The sequence below is a fragment of the Oenanthe melanoleuca genome, chromosome 15 (assembly GCF_029582105.1).
Source record: "Oenanthe melanoleuca isolate GR-GAL-2019-014 chromosome 15, OMel1.0, whole genome shotgun sequence".
In the NCBI taxonomy this organism is placed as follows: Eukaryota; Metazoa; Chordata; class Aves; order Passeriformes; family Muscicapidae; genus Oenanthe; species Oenanthe melanoleuca.
The window spans coordinates 11,521,930-11,541,391 of NC_079349.1; the positions used below are offsets into that span (position 1 = coordinate 11,521,930).

Consider the following 19,462-nt stretch of genomic DNA (forward strand, 5'->3'; position numbering starts at 1 on the left):
AATAAACTGAAAAGGACTTACCATGCTGAGCTAACATTTATTTATTAAAAAAAAAATTAAAACCTGAAATACCAGACTACAAGCAAGCCAACACTTCTACTAAATACCTCTTGACATTTCTGTTCATTTCTGTAGTTCAATGGAACAATGTTACTGACTTCCTGAGGGGCACAAATTGGAGAAAGTTACTTCCATGAAAACCTAATAAAGAAAAACCTACCTTTCCTCTTACATCCTCTCCTATTACTCTGCTAAAAGATGCACTGAACAAAAATTATGGAAAATACAAATCCAGTAAATACATTAGGGCTGCAAAATGAATACAAACAAATACATCATTCTTCCAGTTTTCTTCTTGGCTTTGACTTCACTTAAGGACTAATAAATAATGATCCCTTTACAGCTCTTCTAATTGTTTGCTGGGTAAACTCAGAAACTGGAAGCTAAAAACAAAGTGAGTAACAGTTTGTTTTTAGCACTTAAAGAAAAGCTGTCTGGTATCTCTGGAGCAGAGTGCAAGGCCAGCAAAGCAAGAGCTGATGAGGGTGGAGCCCTTAGGGAGCAGAGAGAAGTAATTGCCATCCATGAAATGCTGGGCTGTGATGTGGACATTAGGAAAATTATAGTATGCCATAAATAGTTCAGTTTGAAGATCATTTGGGGTTTCCCCAGCAGCTTTTGGGCAGGAAAACTATCCTGCAAGCCTGACATAAACAGCAGCACTGACTCTAATAAAGGGGATGATCTTCCTGCTAATGTAGCCCAACTTAGATGACACCAACACAAGGAAAGTGGGTATTTCTAGATGCTGCAGACACTCAGCAACAGATGTGCCTGTACAGACTCATAAAGGCTTGTTAGCAGCACTCAAAGGCTTCAGAGCTTACCTGTTTCTGTGCTGATGCTCCCATGTGCACCTGGCAAAACTTGACTGCCTGTTCAAGTGCTGCTTCTTCATCCACCTGAACAAAGAATCACAACTAATGAAGTCATAATTACTTAGCTCATCTATAAATCTAATTAAATTGAGATGAAATGGGGATGTAGAACATGAGAGCAAGGGAGAGAAGCAGCAGTTCTACAGCAAAATGCTGACCTTAAGTTATTCAGGAGCACATATCCAAAGATAAACACTCAGCTCTCTCAGTTCAAACTAACATTTAGCTGAACAAACATCACCTAACTGGTATTATAGCTCTTAACTCATTTCAGAAATTCAGTTTCAAAACATGGAGGGTCCTACTCCCTATACTCAGCAATGGCCTTGCCAAGAGAATGGCTCTTTGGGAGGTGTTTATCTCCCCAGGTTTTAAACAGACATAGGGCTGATTTCACACTGCTTGATTTAGCACATCCTGTTAGATCCTAAGACCATGTCTGAGGCCACACAGAGAAATGACAATTAATCATACAATACCTGTTTAATCAGCATGTATGTTTCAGACATGATCTTCTCAATTTTGCCCAGGTCATAGGCCATAACTTTCTGACCTTGCTGCCAGACCCGATAAGCATCGAGCAGAAGTGTTTTTCCAGACTCCACATCCTCAAGTAATTTCCTCTTCCTGCTTGACCTCTGCACAGGTTCTTCTGCAGGTACAGCTTGAAGTGTTCCTTTAGCTGCCTGCTGCTGGTGCTTGGAGCTGATGCTGAGCTCTTCCAAGGAGAGTTCAGGAGTCCTGCTCTCTGGAGCTCTGTCCCTGGAGCTCCTGCCGGGCTGCAGGCGCTCCGGCTCGCTGCGCTTGCAGGAAGAATCCATTTTCTCAGGGTCATTGGAACAGCCATCCAGATCCATAGGCTCAGCTGAACCAGGCCCAGGGAGCTCTTTAATCTCCTTGTCATTCCTGTCCTCCTGCTCCAGTATGTCCATAGCATGGGGAATTTGTCCCTGGGTCACCTCCTTCACTCCATTTTCAGTACTGTGTGCTACTCCATCTGACAAAACTGGCTTTTTGGGAAGGACATCTTTGCCCTCTTCAGCACTAGTTTTATTGGAGACGTCTGTTGTCATCCTTCCTGAAGCAAGACTAGAAGTCTTGGAACCCTGATCTTCTGAAACCTTAATAAAAGAAATCATTCTTCTCTGTTACCATTGAAATCAGAGAGCACTTCAGCACAGCTGTGACTATCACAAATATTGATGAGCACCTTTCATTATTGCTTCTGCTAAAGAAAATGCATTGTTTCTATCTTCATTCTTTTTTGTTCCTCAATATTAATTAATCCAGGCCACAGATCTTACAACTAGAAGTATTTTAATAAGTGAAAACACCACAGAGAAGTGCCAACAGCTCAGGCTGAACTGAAGTCACAATGTTTATTTTCCCTCACTATTTCAGTCCATGCTAAGGGATCCAACTAAACGAAATCCAAGGTTTCAATTGCACAAATTTTTCTTCTAACATATTGAAATCAAAACCAAACCTGTTTCTTTTGGCAGCTGCAGATCAAGCTCAAGTTTAAGAATCTTTCCTTTCATTGTTCTTACATAACCTTCTTGTTAATAGATCAAGAAGCAGGAAAACCCTGCTATAGTATTTTACTTTTTGTACCTTTTCTTTGGCAGTGTTCCAAAGGCAGAAAACCTCAGTACATCATCTCTTCTTTTAAAAACTGATAATGATACAACTCTTAGGTCCAGATTCATGAAGAAACTATTTCATGTAGTTTCATCCAGTGTTTTTGAATATGTTTTCATTTAATTTGTTAAACCTGTAGTCTGTTAACTTAGAAAACCCTCAGGAACAAGCTCTTCCTCAAATGCATTTACCAAGTAAAGCTCCAATATCCAGATCCCTTAACCTGGAAACTGATTAACTTCAAATGACTTTTAAAAACTAAATCTAGATTATAATTATATGTAATAATGATTGTGGTGCTGTCAAGGACTAGAAGTGAAAAGTGTCTAGGCAGGTAACATCAAGCTGTCTGGGTTTGTTTTGCAAGAGGAATCTTATTCATTTTAAAAGGAAATTTCCTATAGACCCCACCTGAAAATGGAGCTCTTGTACACTACATGTATCTGCCATTATTTGAAATTTAAGGGACAGTCAAACCAAACTTACTGCAATCCATTTTCAAAAACTGTATTTGTTACTGAATTTCAAAATCAAAAAGCAACAATGCTGGAAGAAAATTGTCTGTGTAGTGGCATATAAACAAAAGGTATTAGAAGTAAGTGCTTATAAATGCAGCCCTTCAATCTCAGGACATCTAAGGAGTGAACTGAACACTGCAAAACCAAATTCCTACGTGACAGGCATGAAGTGCACTGTGCTCACCTGTGTGAGATCGTTGAGGGTGTCCTCCAGCACCTTCACTGTGAGCACAAAGGCTTGCTGGGCCAGGACCTGGCGATCTGCATCACGCAGGTACTTCCTGTGCCACAGCAAGAGAGCAGAAATGAAGTCAGCTGCCAAAAGCTGCAGCACTCCAAAAACAAGAAGCAGGATATCGAAAGAAAAACAAGAAAAAGCCAACACACCAACTTTCAAACATAAGAAACAAAGAAAACACCTACAGGTGCATAGTGAAATGTAACAATTTGGGGATATAACACTTTAGCTCTGCTTCCCTCCACTTCTCCTCCCCCCACAAACATCAGAGGTGACACAAAGGAAGCAGAAGACAGCTCTGTCTACAAACAGAGGGAAGGGGAGAAACGGGAAGGCACCAAGCAACCAAACCCAGAGCCAGCCAGGCAACAAGAAATACAGTTTTCTTGTATCAAGCCTTCTGTGCCTCTCAAATACCAATTTTTTATTCAATCCTTTTTTTGAAAAAGAGTATCATGGTTATACAACACTCTGCTGAACTCTCAGGTGATTTTCATGTTCTGGATAAAGCGTGCATGTGAGATTAAGGACATCAGCAAATCCTCTCTCTTTGATCATATCAGTTGCCTTTGGACCTAGGATTTTAAGAGCTAAAACATGTGTGTGCTACTACCTTTTTTCTCTAGTCAGTATTAAAAAAATAATACTGTATGTGTAGAACATTCACTCCATAGCTTCATTTAATTTACTAGAGCACTGTAATTTCAGTGTATTTGGACACAATGTTTTAGTCTGCTTTCAAGCAAAACACTTCCAGCTGTCAATCCCACCTAATTAAGTTTAATGGAAAACTCAATTTCTATTTCAGAATTAGTTGTTTTTAATGAGAAGCCTAGAAATCAAGTAAATAACTCTGAAGAGTACTATTTCAGTCAAAAGGCCAGCATTTTAAATACACGTATCTCATCTATGATTTTAGGTTAAATTGGTAATTTTGTTATCTTTTGCCTGGAAAGCAAATGATAAACATATGACTCCTCATTAGTTCAGTAATAACTAAAACCTCTCTATTTTTAAAAATAGGCTTGTTCCAGGCATATACCAGACACACCCAGAATATCTGCATTTCTGAGTTCCTCTAACAATTGCAGCTCACCAAGGCTGGCACTGGCTGATCCAACATGTCACATTATTTGTTTTTTGAATTCAGTCTAGACTTACAAATAGCATCATATTTTTAGTACAGCTATGGGTTTGCTTAGGACAGAATTGAAACCTTCTATGGTCCAGTTTTGCTGATATGTTAAAAGTCCAAGTATTTTTGGCTTGAAGTTTGCTGAACAAGTGGTGACATATTCCCAGACACTACAATCCATACAAATTCACATGCACCCACACTCAAAAACACGTGAAGAAACCTTCAATGCCTCCAACTTTTTGCCATCAATCATTCAAATTTCATTTCTTAAGCATTTGCCAGAAACCAATTTCAACATTTCCCACAGGACAACCTAGCAGAATTTTACCTCAGTTGCTTCAATATTTTCCTTGGATGTTTATTTTGGTCTCCCCATTGATACGAGTCCATATATAGCTCACACTAATAGCTTCTTTTTTCTTAAATAAGGTTAATGCAATTAAAATTAGATCACCTCTGAACAGGATAAGCTTTTTAAATAGCATCAGCTGCCAAGAGGCACATAACCATTGTTCAGGCCATCAGGGATTACAGGAAGGCAGGATGCTGGGCCATGACCTCCTGCACTGGGCTCAGCTCTTACACAAGTCACAGCTCTGCTCCTCCAGAGAATCCCTCACGTGACACAGCACCTCTGTAAGCCTGATCAGCCTTAGAAGGCAGAGAAACTCCAGGCTACACTATAGAATCACAATCCTGAGAAAAATTAGCCATCATTCCACTATATCCCCAAGGGAATCTGCCTAAAGACTTTTTTTTCCTAAACAAAGAGCAGCTTTAAATAAAATAGTCATACAGCGAACAAAATACACTCGAAGCTTTCCAAAGTAAGGGCTTAAAATAAATCTATCATACTTTCCCTGATCAGGGGTTCTCTGCAGCATAGATGAGACTTTGAGCAAGGTGTTGTAGTCCTTCAGCTGGGACAGCACGTTCAGCAGCAGCACGATGGAGCGGTTCATATGAGACGCAAAACTGCCCGGGCGGTCGATCTCATCCACGGGGATGCGCCAGATTCCCTGCAGAGACAGGAAAAGGGAAACCTTGAAAGAGGGATCCAACTGGAGAGGACAGAACCATGAAAATATGAGTCAGATTCTGCAGCATGTTGAGTTTCACTGAGGGCCAGAGGAATAATGGATGGACAAAAGCTGCGGTCCCCAGACAGCGAGATATGGATTTAGACCTGGATTTGAAGTCAACGGATTCCTGCCAGGAGCAAAAGAGGAAGGCTCACAGAAGCCACAGCACACATTCAAAATATGCTTCTGAACTGCTCTGGGAAAAAGCAGGCAAAGCCCAAATTATACTGTGCATTTCCCTTCAATGTCAATGAACATGCCTTACTAAGTCAAAGCTCAACTAAGCATAAAAAACAAGGAGTAACTTGAAGTAAGTTATCCTGGCCTGAAAGCTCTTAATATGCAGTCACAGCATGTTTCTATCTTCAAATAATCTGTTACTAAACATCTTAGGAACTTGGTTAGTGCCTTGATATCATCAGTGTTCACTGTGGACAAACCAGACCAATAGGAAGCGTCAGATTCCTCAGCAGAATCCATTTTCCAGTGGCAGGCTCAAATACTTGGCCATACATCCTTCTAATTAAATTTCTGGGACAAGGGAATCTTTGGGGAGCAAGGCTGGAGACTGACAGCAAATATAATTGAATCAGGGTTAGTCAGCTCAGATTTTGCCATGCCTAATACAGCTAATGAGATTGTTTTCAGAGGTGTTTATTGTGGATGCTGTCAGCACCACACGTGAAAAGAGAACTGCACGTACTACCATGCTCACATGTTAGGATGGGACTTATACTGTGATCATCCACAAAAACTGCTGCTGCATCAGTGCAAACCCTCCCCTCGTGCTTTATTCAGTTCTGAAGCTTTTCCTGCAGCAGCTTTCTAAGATGAAAATCCCCTGATCATGTAAACAATTTTGTGGCAAGTACCTGACTGAGAAAGAGTTTGACTTTCCAAACCTGTTCAGAGAGCAGGATATACAAATATTTACTCCTTGATCTTTGTTTAAAGGTCATGCTTCCATTTGTTTAGCCTTACTTTCAGTGTGATCAACACTCTTCAGAACTTAATACAAAGCAGAAGCAAAGAAAATTATTACTGCAATCATAAATGACATTTGACCAGAAAAGCAGCTCCATAATCCCCTGTGTAAAATGGACCCTTTCCTTGCATGTCTGCAGAAAATCTCCAGTTCCATTCCATAAGTTGCATAGGAATTTAGGAAGAAACAACACAGAAATATCAGTGGTTTAATACCAGTGCTTTTACATGGAAAACAGTGACTTCAACTACATATAATGCACAGACTAATCTGCCAAATTTTCTTGCTCTTCCTTTGCCTCATGCCCTCCACTCTTACTCCCTAGTGATCACAATAAAGCTGTTCTTCCTCTTTGCTCCCTGAAGCTTTCTTTCAAACTCTTTTTTGTAGCTTCCCTTTTCCAGAATGTTCCTAGAACTGCACCATGACCAAGCCCCAGGCACAGCCATGGCTTCCTGCCATTCCCAGCACCCAATGTCCACAAACACCCCCTGTGGCCTGGTGGACCTGTCCAGGGAGCTCATCAGCTCCAGGCACACACAGATCCTGCAGGTGACACTTCTGTAAACCAGCACATATTCTATTTAAATAGAGATGCTTTTTCTTTGCCCAAACCATACAATGGCTCTCCTTGCAGCCTACAGATGAAACACACATTCTGGAGCTGCTATTTTTTGCTTCTCTGCACGTATGTAAACTGGGTTTCTGCCAAATCCCAAAACAAGTGAATGCCTCATAATGGCACCACATTGCAACAACCTACTTAGCCAATTTAACTACACAAAACAATTTATGGTCAACTCCAGCACACTGTAGGAGTGGAGCACTGCCAATGTGTAGGTAGGTTCCTGGTCTTTTTCAGCATTATCTCATCCTTCATTTGAATCAGGAGGATCACTTGGATCAGATACTGTATCTGGAAGAAGCTGGAAATAATTTTGCAGCTCCTTCTCACATATCCCATGTATACATTTTAATGCTACCCTGGAAAACACAACAATGTATTAGAACTACTTTCAACAACAGAATATACAAACTGCATCCAGAAAAAGTCCCTCAGATAGAAACAAAGCATTTGGAGAATGCTGCTGTCTTCTACAACAGGGCACATTAGAAGAGGTTAAATTAAAACTCACATTTGGAGATCCCAAGTTTACTACTGCAATTACAAAAATAGGACTGATTTTAAAAGGAAAGCCACCAAGTTTTCATGTGTTGACTTGCAGCTTTATAAATGCAAAACAGCAACAGACAGGGGTCCAATGTTACACACCTGCCTGTTCCACAGGCAGCCTCGAGCCAAAAGCAGAAAGAAACCTGCCACCAGAGCAATCTTCATTCCATCAGTGATTTTATTAAGCAATATGCAAAACATTGATGGTAAAGTGAGTTTATCACAGTTTATTTCATGGAGCTTTTAACACTGCGATTTCAGTCAGAATCTAAAGAATGTCTTGTTTAAATCTCTCCCAAGGAGAAGTTTAAAGCCCATCAGGTATGCATTTTTCCTTCCTAAATATCAACAAACTCCAGGAAGAATACTTCTAAATTCAGATCATATGCTGCAACTTTTTTTAAGAAGTTCAGTGTTAGGCTTTTATTATTTTAAACATAACTTAAGAAATACACAAATGCAAAGTTTGTAAAACTATAACTGGGGAGAGGACAAGGAAATATTATTTTGTTTGACTAAAATTAAAGTTTTTACATGGTCACTTGAAAATGGAGATTGGTTAGCAGTACCTCTCTTGAAAATACACTCACAGAAGAACGCAGATCCTTGTGACAACAATTCCCAGCTCTTTGAAGGATTTTGTTGCTGGTTATGGCCTCTCAGGGTACCTGACAAAATGTCTCCAGCTCTGGCCACCGAAAGGATTTGACATCCAGCTCGTGTTTGCTGGCCACCATTCCCACTGCTCAGAGCTCTCCTCCCTGCTGCCACAGCCAGCAGAGCTGTTTACACCAAACCAGAGGAAGGAGTGAGACACTTCCAACGACTCCAAAATGCCTCTCAAGATCCAAAACATCAGGCTGCTCTCCATGCCTTCCTGGCAAAACAAACATGCTGCAAGAGTGGGGGCGGGGGAAGCCTGCCACACACTGCTAGGAAAAAATAAATCTGGGATCAGTGAAACCCTGCAGAGAACTTAATACTGAACATTGCATTAAATATAAAACTGAATAATGAAACCAGTCTACCACAATCCTGGTGACACTTCTACAATTCTTTTTCAGCCTGGAACTGCTGCTCTGCCTGCCCTGGCAGAAGTGCAGGCTGGGGAGGAGAGTGAGCAGCAGAGAACTTAATACTGAACATTGCATTAAATATAAAACTGAATAATGAAACCAGTCTACCACAATCCTGGTGACACTTCTACAATTCTTTTTCAGCCTGGAACTGCTGCTCTGCCTGCCCTGGCAGAAGTGCAGGCTGGGGAGGAGGGTGAGCAGCAGAGGATGGTGCTGGGAGCAGAGCTGCAGCACTGTGGCACTTTCTAGTTCAGTCACTGAAAATAGAAAGGAAGGAAGTGCTTATTATTCCACCACGCTGCTTACTCCAGAGCTTTAGGGGAGGGGATTCCCTGGGGCTTAGGAATGCCTCTCTGAGGAGGAGAGGCTGACATCCCAGCAAACCCCAAAGCTCCCTGGGGATGCTCTGCTGCCAGGCACAGCTCCAGGGTGAGCCATTTTCTAAGCACAGATCAAACTTTACTCCCTCAGAGCTCCATGGCTTCACTCCTCAACGAAATGGAGAAATGCAAGTCATGCTTCAGATGGTCCAATTCACATGTAACAAGCAAACACATAAAACCCACACTAATACAAAGATTTCCATTACTTAACTCCCTCTTTTTCATCCCTTTTTTTTTTTTTTCACGGGGTCCTGGAAGTTCAAGTTGCACTACATACAACAAACTGGATTCCAAGTGACCAAACCAAAACCATTTGTCAGTCTCTGTAATGTCCTGCTAAGAGCCTTCAGTGAAAATAATTTAAATATTATTTTACAATTGCTAGAAAGTATGACAGAACTAGCAAGCAAACTAATTAAGTGGTTCAGGGAAGGCACCAATTAATAATGCAACAACCTACGTGGTATTTCAAAATCATGAAGTTTAACTAAGCACAGCTGTACAATCCCTAGAAAGCTCCCACTTTCCTAAACTTTCTAAAGTCTCTGCTTTTATATAGGGTTAAGCACAACATACTGAAATCCTACCAGTTTTACTCATGTCCTGTCTTCATAGTTACTTATATCATTTTAATGTCTTGCTCTGGGTGCCTGCAGAGGAAAGGAACATGGTTCAAGCTGAACAGATCCAACACACAGGGTTTGAGAGCTCTCTATCTGAAGTCAGGAAGGTCCAGCAGAGACCCCTGAATACCCCCAGTCTGCTCTGTAAGCATTGCTTTATTTAGTGCTCAGCTAGGAGTGTGTCTTTGCCTGACTCAGCTTCCTGCTACCTCTGAGCACAACCATTAAAACCACTGCCCCCTCCCCCATTTAGCCAATTACTAAACTACTTTTCCTCATCCAATCTTAACATGATCCTATATCTCTTATTATTTTACTCTGCCACCTGATTTTGACTTTTCTTCTTTTCTACAGATAATTCTTTTCTTTTTCTTCCTCAATTCCTCATTTCATCCACACTGCTATTCAGCCTGTAATGGAACAATTCTGCCTCTGTGAACAGGAATGCAAGTGGGCACAAAAGTATTAAGAAAGGAAAGCTGCTATATTCAGAGTATTAAAACTATTATCTGCAGGGGCCTGTGCCATTGAGCAACCCTTGCTTACTGTAACTTAGCTGATTTCAGGAAAATCTTACCAACTTTTTCAGACTATAGTCATTACATAGTAACAAAATATATTAAAAAAGTATGATAATACATAAATTACATTTAATCAGCCTGGAAAAGGAAACAGAAATAAAGATAAAACTGCTGCAACCTCCTTTCAATAAATCAAGAACAAGCAGGATTACAATTCCTAGTCTACAAGGCAAATATTGTCAGTGCCTTACTTTCTTATCTTTTAAATACACACACACTTGGAAATGAACAAACACCATACATGCATTTGGGAAGAACTGTGGAATTCTGTAACTTTATTTCAGCAAGACAGCAGCATGAAAAAATATTGACAAATGGAAGTGCTCCACATGTTCCAATCAATCATCATATGCTGATAAGGAAACATAATGGACAATTTTCACCTCTTATTTCTCTCTTCAAAATACTGTGTATTTGCAGGGTCTTACATTTCAGACTTTTCAATTTCCAGAATAATCATTTTACAGTTGACTTGGCTTTAAATTGGTTTTAACCCTATGAAAAGAACACCCAAGCTCAGGGAGACTGTGAGTATGAGTCAGGGACATCCACACAGGAGGCAGGGAAAGGGAAAGATTTCCTTGCTGCATAAACAATTACATAAAAGCAGAAATGCCTTGTTAAGAAGATGAGTTACAAGTTCAGGTGGAATTAATGAAACAGAAACTGAGGCCTGCAGCCTTTGCAGAGCTTTGGGTTTGGCCATTTGCCAGGCAGAATCTGGAGGTTTATGTTCACCCGGTCAGGAGCTTGAGGAGTTTGTACTCAGATGGTTCCCATGTACCATGTGATTTCACAACCATGTCAACAGAGAGGCACATCACTTTTTTTTTTTTAAAGGGAAACAGCTAACTAGCTGTTAGAAAAGGAAATAAAGAAACCATTCTACTGCATGGCTATGACAGAAAGACAAAGAAAGCAAGGAGAAGCAACAGAGCAGTTTCTTAAAACCTGTTTTAAGGTGCAGTCCTGCTCAAGCAATAGCACAGCTGCATTCCCTCCAGAGCTGTGCACAGTGTGCCTCACACAGACATCACCCACACGAAAATCCAGCAAACACAGGAGCAGTGTGCATAATGCATCATCCTCTGCACTGCTTTTCCAGCTTAACACCAACAGTGCCAGGGCAGAATCTTTCTCCAGGGTACTCTAAGAATTCCCTCTTGCTCAGTGCCTCATTCCTCTAACCTGCAAATCTGGGGTGCTAAAGCAAAAGTGGGTTTGAAGACAAAGCTGTGGAACACTGATTTTTTTATTTTTTTCCCTCTTTTTTTCTGTTGCCAACATTAACAAAGGTTCCCTTTTGGACAGCTGGACAACTTCTCAAGCTGGAAGGTCAGTTACTGATAAACAAGACTTTGGAACAAATTACTTAAGTAGATTTAGCATCTTTCCTTTATAACTTGCTCCTTTTTACCAACTGTATTTTAAGAGAGAGAAAAAAAGGGATTGGTTAGGAATTAAATTACCAGCAATTAAGTTTCATTTACCATGTCCTGCAGACAATTCAAGCTTGCCAAAGGGATGCAGAAGAGCAGAGACTTGGGCACTTCCATCTACTCAACAGAAATGACTGAGGAGAGTCTCCTCACCCATGCTGGAGTTTCAGATTCTGCCTTTGTTACCCTTCAGTACTCTGTACTGCCTTCAGTACCCTTTCTTGAGGTGCATTTTGGTTTTATGTCATGTCCCTGTCTGAAACAGTTTGGAATTTTTCTTTGGGATTATATAAAGCACAGAAATCCAGAGAACACAGACTGCTTCTGAATCTTCTAACACACCAATAATTTGATGCAGAAATCTAATGAAAGAATATGAGAACTTTGATGGGAAAATCCTTTATCAGAATTTTGAATTTCTTTAGTCATTTTCTGGGGCCAGATTTCCAGGTAGGAAGATTTCTATACCACCAAAACAAATGGCTAGCAGGGCACATCTAGACAGTGACAGGGGTTCTGGTTTCACCTAGCAGACAGCCTTTCCTTGTATTAAGAGGATTTTCCTGCTTAGGACTTTTCTGTGGATCTGCTACAAGTATCATCTACATCTGCCTGGCACCAGATGCAAATGGTACTCAAAGTTAAAGAAACAAGGTACAGTTTGGTACAGTCCATCCAGCAGCCTGGGAGGGGGCAGCCTTCTGCATCAGCCCCCTAAGACATAAACAAACTCTCATTTTTTTCACAACATGTGGCAATAGTTTAATCTAACCCCACACATCTCTGATACAGACACATTATTTAATGGTACCACTTAGAAACATTTCACAGAGAGAAAAAGGCATTTAGGGGATGTGGCTCACCTGAGCTATTACAGGCTCCACATCAGGATGAAATGAATTACAAGCTAGAAATTAATATTTCCTTTCAATGCAAAGGATGAGGGCCAAGTCATAAAAGGTGACAAATGTTAAGGGACATAAGTGACAGCCAGAAACTTTGCAAGGTGGTGCTGGGCTCTGTCAGTGGCAAGCCAAGGCAAACCAAAGGAGGTACCAGAGAATTGGGGTTAACACAGAGCTGGAGAAGCTGTTGGCTCCCAGGTAAGGGCAAGTTTAAGGATTATGAGATTTTTTTTCACCCAGACCCCAACACTTGTGTCTGTACAGTGACTGTCCCAATACCCCCAGGGTTACAAAGGAAACAGCCAGCAGTGCACAGGCACTGTGACTGGTATTATTTGGTGGAAGGAAGGTTACCTGGGGATCCCAGCTGGAGTACTGTGTCCTCAGCACAGCAAAGCCATGGACCCACTGCAGTGGGCCCAGAGGAGGCCACAAAGATGATCAGAGGGCTGGAGAGAACACAGACAGCTTTCAATACTTAAAGGGGGCCTATAAGAAAAATGGGGACACACATTTCAGCAGGGCCTGTGGTTTAAATTAAAGAAGGGTTGGTCTAGATGAGGTATAACGAAAAACTCATTTCACAGTGAGGGTGTCAAAACACTGGCACAGACTGCCCAGAGCAGTGGTGGATGCCCCACCTCTGGAAACATTCATGGACAGATTGTACAGAGCTTGGAACAGCCTCATCTGGTTGAAGATGTCCCTGTTCCTTGCAGGAGATTTGGACTGGGTGACCTTTAAAGGTCTCTTACAACCCAAACTATTCTGTGATTCTACAATTCTAGATTATACCTCAGCCTAATTTCAAGAAAATTGAAAACTGCTTCAGAACACAGAACTATCAGCTATAATTTCTGACTATGCCTTGTAACACCCAAAAATAGTGAATGTGGCACAGAGCATTGCTAAGGTTATCCTGCCTTAAAAGACTGCATGGGCAGCACAGCACAGCAAAGCTCCATCTTCCAGTGCAGTATACACAGCTCTAGAAAGGAAAGGAGGACAAGAACTTCATAACATTAAGTGCTCTGCTAATTGTTGAGATTCAGCACACTGTTAATGTAGAATTAACATTCTGAATTAACATGAAGAGCTGTTCAGATCCTTCATGCTGTAACACTGCAGTAAGGGTCTCTCCTCCTTGTACAGGATGTCACTTTATACTATTTCAGCCTGAAATCCTTCAGGCTTGAAGGATTTGAAGAAATAGATTTTCACCTACTTAAATACCAAGTTTTAGATGTATATTACTGATTATCCAGTACATAAAGACCCACTGCTTTTGAGTATTTTAAACTAGGCTGTCAGAGTGCTAAAAAGTTATTTTACCAAAATATTCCAGTTTTTATGCCAACACAAACTGGTCTTCAATCCTACATTGCTTGCATTTCAACAAACAAAATGCTTAACTGCCCACTCCTACCCAACAGCTGACACCCAGCATCCCTGCACTGACAGCACAGACTTTCAGCTTTTACTCTCCTCTACATAATGACACACAGAGTAAAATATCAAGATGAGAGTCTATAAAACCCCAGTGTTTGCAAAATACTTCAGCATGTTCATAAAATGCTTAGAAAAAGTGACATATCCACCTTTACATTTTACATCTATATCACTGTGTTAGACTCAAAGTCTCAGAAAGTATCAAAAGCTAGAGGGTTAGATCAGCAGCTCAGAGGAAAATGCTATCATTTCAGAAAATAATACTGATCAAGCACTCAGAGCTCTTTCTTGTCAGTACCAAATCAGTGGAATACATGGCATTAGGAGATCCTGCTGAGATCTTTGAGCCTGAAGAAACATAAATCAAAAGGTCCAGAGAATGCTTGCTACTAATTTCCATCACAATTTTTGAAAACAGAAAACCCTCTACAGCAGCATCAGATAGCAGCTCATAAAATACAATCAAGTGATAATCCTTTAAACTGGCAGAGAAGAGACTTCACTTTAATTTCATCTTGATAAAAAATTACATCTTCATAAGAATTACCCAAAACATTCTCCTTAAAATGCCTGCTGGCTAAGATGCATCTTTCAGACAACCACTTCAGAGTACTATGAGGGACCATGCAGCCACATCACCTAACTTTGGAGGTCACTCAGGGACTTTTTAAAGAATACATTTTTCCTCAGTGACCTGTTGGGTAGGGACATTTCTCTCAACTGACCCTGGTAAATAAGAAAAAGTGAGGTAAGGTTAAGGTGACACAACACAAAATCATATTTGTGTACTGTACATACTGAAACTGGGTGAGAAAAGGGCCAGGTCATTACTGGGAAGTGACAAACCCACACGTAACAACTGCTCTGGTTGGCTACTGGCAATTTTCTTTCAAGCTACTCTGACCTTACATTCATGTTCAGTAGTTTATAAGCCACAGACTTCAAAACACATCTAGGCAGGGGGTTTTGCAGCTTATTTAGGAACAAATCAAGATTATGAAAAAAGCTAGTAAATCTCACTGAATAGAGTGTAAAGTTATTTATAAAAATTGAGAGACCTGCATATTGGAATTTAACGAAGAACTGTCAGTACTTTTAACAGCACAAATATAAACAAGCACTACCAACCAGGGTGAAATATAAAATGCAATATACCAGGAATAGTACTAAAAAATATACTGAACTGTTCACTATTGGAAAACACTTTTGGAAAGTGACAAGAATGGCATGTTCCATGACAGGCTGGTATTTTGGTATGTGCACACAATCTGGAAGCACAGAGAAATACTTGAATCTTTTGTCAATGTTGAGAAGAAAAAAGCAAGGGAAAGCTGAAGGGAATAAAAACTCCTCTAGGGTTCTGACAGAGGTTAAGTGACAGCAGGAGCTAGCAGAAAAGCCTTTCAAACCAGAATCCTGTAAGATCTGACTAGGGTTCCCTGCTCCTTTTTCTAATGCCAGTTCTAGAAAGACATGTGTTTGTAAACACATGACTTAATTCATATTTGGAGGTCCCAACTCTGAGGTTTCATAGTGGTTTAGGAATGACAGAAATACACATCCTGGATTTCAGAGGGTTTGTCAGCTGAAGTTGAGGGCAGGAAGCAGCTTATTTGAAATAGGTAGTAAGAAGCAAATATCCCATAATAGAGGCTACGAACCAGAAAAAGACATATGCAGTGGGTAAAGCCTTGGAGAAGACATATTCCTCTCCAAAAACTAAAGCTCTACATGAGTTTGCACATTTCATCCTCAACAATTAAGAGCCTCAAATTAAGAGATTAGGAGCTGACAAGTAATTAATTTCATTATCTCTTCTCCCCCCACTACAGCATGATCCACAGAGCACTTCCCTTCTCTGTCCAGTAAGTGGAAGCCCTGAAGGAATCCTGACGGCTATAAAAGGTAAAAAAATCTCTTTCTGTTATGCACCCCACAGCTAATCTCAAGTTATTTTTCTCCTCTGATATAGGAATTCATGCAACAAAAAAGAATTTCAGTAACTCTATTGCTCATGTATTTAACCCTTTTTTTTGTGGGGGAGGATATATATGTGTGTTAACACCTTATGCTATCTTGCTTTCCGACATTGCCAGGACTTCCTTAGAAAAACAAAAGCAGTTCTTTACCAGTTGTAAGAGTTAGTGGAAATGCCTAATTCAAGTAAACATTTAGCCAGCAGCCTGCCTAACACCCTGACTAAAGTTGACTGATCTTTGGTAACACCAGAGGAACAAGACATTGCAGGGAAGTAATAATTTAATTACCCTATTTACAGTAACATAAATCACAGTATACACAGGGGAGCTTCAATGTTCAACCAGCAGCAGTAGTACATAACTCAATCTAACACAAGGCACAGCAGTGTCTCAGCTCTCAGCTCAGAAGACAGGGTACAGTCTGCTGGTGCTTGATTTCAGCAATACTGTGAGAGAGAAATTATTTGAGAACAGCCAGAGTAATTATTGAGGGGGAGGAGGAGTTAGGAAGGCTCCAACATTTTGAATGTTTCAGACTCCAATAAAGAGGCTAAAAACACACAACAGTCCTATTACTGAAAGCAGTACCTGGGTATTCAAGATGTCAACCTGAATATGCTCCAATAGAAAGGACACAACTTGCAGCTCCCTGGGTAATAAAAACCCCTACAGCATATGCTTTAATTCCTAGACCTGCTTCATGCAAAATGCCCCCAGCACACTCAGAAATCTGCCATTGCACAAATAAAGAGAGGCTGCAGTAAATTTAAGAAATAGAAACGTGGAGCTGCCACAGCCAATGCCGCAAACAGCATGTGGCACTTGCTTTATGCACACCACCAGAATTTACTGCAATTAAGACATACGTTCTAAAATTATAAACATGTGACCAGACAAAGCTGACTGGTTTTAACAAACTGCTAATTAAATTGGAATCCTCTTATCCTCTCTCTCTCTCCCTTCAGCTGAATGAAGCAGCAACTGTTACAGCATAGTAGCTCATGCAAAATAGACACTGAACAACAAACAGGCTTTCCTGTTAGGTCACCGTTAAGCGGGGGAATCTCCCGTGCGCGCCCGGCTCTGGCAGCAGAGCAGGAGCGCTCAGCAGAGAGCACAGCTGGCTGCTCTGTGCACCCTGCATTCCTCGAGACACCAAAGCCGCCCCTCGCAAGCTTCAGGGCTGGATTGAAAACGAGGGTGCTAAGTAATTCATCCCACCCAGGGAGTGGAGGAAGGAGAAATCCCCAACAATACAGACCGAATCAAACAAAAATCCCTCACCCTTGCGTCCCCCCTTCCAAACTTCTCTCGACTCCTCCGTTTCCCATCGCCCTTAGGATTTTCCTGCGCAGCAAAGCAGCTCTGTTCAGCCTCTAACCGCAGGCGAACCGAACTAATGAAATAAGTATTTCCCAACCACGACGGCAAATGTCATCAGATCTCATCTCCCTCCCTCCAGCTCGGAGCCGGGATGAGCCCGCAGCCCGCCCAGCAGCGGAGAAGGGATTCCCCGCAGATCGCGGCCAGCTGCTCGGGAGGCTTTGAGCACCCGCGGGCAATGGGAAAGGGCAAAAGCACGGCGCGCCGAGGAACGCCCTACAGCGCAGAGGAGCCGGCAGCTGTTTGTGCCGCTGCGGGCACAGGGACCCAACTTCCTCCAGCACCGCATCTGTCCCCGGAGCCCGCGGCTCCCCGCGGGGCAGCAGCAGCCGCAGCCCGGCCCCCGGCGCGGGGGAAGTTCCCGAGCCGCCCCCCGCACTCACCATCCCCGAGGCGCGGGCTGCTCCGCCGGAGTTCCCGGCGGCCGCCGAGCCGGAGCCGCCGCCCCCGCGCCGCCCCCGCGCCCCCACCTGACCGCCCCCGCCCGCTCACACTTCCTCTCGCACCGGAGTTGCCCGAGCCCTGGAAGCCGCATACCTCGGATTTCCTGCCGCCGCGGATAGTTATTTATTTTATTTCTCCCTCCGTCCTCGCCGCCGGGAGGCTGCGGGCCGGGGCCGGCCGTGCCTGACAAGTCGGTGCCGGTTATCGCCGAGCCTGGCTCGCAGCCATCCCGCTTAGGGCAGCGCAGCGAACAGCTGCCGCTGTCGCTTCGCGAGCATTAATAAAAACCAGTTATCTGCTCCCACCTGTCCGCCAAACCTTCCCGAAATATTCCCTGACCCAGTTTAACCCCGCCGGTGCCGCTCCACCGCCCTTCACCTCGCCGCCACCCAAGGCCCGTCCGTGACCTATTTTCCGCCGGCGCGGCCGGCTCGCTGCTGTGCCCGCAGCGCCGAGGCGGCGGGGCCCGCCGGGATGCTCGGAGCGGAGCCGAGCCCAGCACCGGCCGCCTCCCCACCGCAGCTGCCGCCATGGCCGGGAGCGGGGCCGCCCCCGCACGGATCGGCACGGCCCCCGCACGGATCAGCACGGGCCCCGCACGGCACGGCCCACGCAGGGCACTGCCCCGCATGGATCAGCACTGCCCCCGCACAGCACTGCACAGCCCTGCCCCGCACGGATCAGCCCTGCCCCGCACGGCCCCGGGCACCATCCCCGCGCTGCCGCTGCCACACCGCCCTTCCCGGCTCCGGCGGGACCGGGGGTGCTGCTGGCACCGCTCTCGCACCAGCCCTGTGCCACTTCTTTCGTTACATCCTTCTGCCTTTCTCAAACTATTCGAAGGGAAAAACAAACGATTGCTCCTTTTCCTTTCCCCCGGACTTCCCTCTCCCTGCTTTTGATGATGTCGGTCAATCCCCCATTAAGAGACCCAAAATGTGTGCCAACCTCAGTCCATGTAATCCTGCCTCACAAACTCACTGATACATGTTCCTCAATCTCAGCTCAGCACAGCTAAACTCATCTTCTTTTCCCAGCCACTGATCCAGGCTCTGCTCCAGATTACCTTCATCTCAGAGGTTTAAACATTTTATCTTCACTTGCTCCTTTCTCTCACTTTACAAGCAGGGCAATTGCTTTGACCTCTTCCTTGCCTTTCCAAGCATTGCAGGGACTTGCTTTGGTTTGTTTTCTTCCCTTTCCCACTTACTAGGATTATTCTGAAGTGCTCAAAATCCATCCTGTTGACTAACACCACAGGTTTAATACCTTGCTTGAGAGTCTCCACGCTAGGTAGAAATCAGGTGCTAACATCATCTTCCTTTCCCATCATTTTAGCCACTTTTTACTCATCTTTTCTTCATGTTCCTATTTTCTTAGCACAGCAATTCAAGGGTTCTCACACTGAAAGCCCTATACACCTTGCCACTTCCTACTTATTTGCATACATCATATATATACTTCTATGCTTCACAGCATCTTG

At 43.0% G+C, this 19,462-nt stretch overlaps 1 protein-coding gene across 3 annotated transcripts in view; it reads right to left on the reverse strand.

Moving 5' to 3' along the window:
• CABIN1 (calcineurin binding protein 1) overlaps nt 1–19,462 on the reverse strand; it is a 107,166-nt gene that overhangs the window by 24,147 nt on the left and 63,557 nt on the right. For all 3 annotated transcript variants that reach the window (XM_056504113.1, XM_056504114.1, XM_056504112.1), the window contains exons 31-34: nt 5,329–5,492; nt 3,282–3,378; nt 1,418–2,059; nt 888–962 (exon numbers count right to left, since the gene is read on the reverse strand). In XM_056504113.1, the coding sequence (XP_056360088.1) occupies nt 888–962; nt 1,418–2,059; nt 3,282–3,378; nt 5,329–5,492 (978 nt within the window). The remainder of the gene's footprint in view (nt 1–887; nt 963–1,417; nt 2,060–3,281; nt 3,379–5,328; nt 5,493–19,462) is intronic.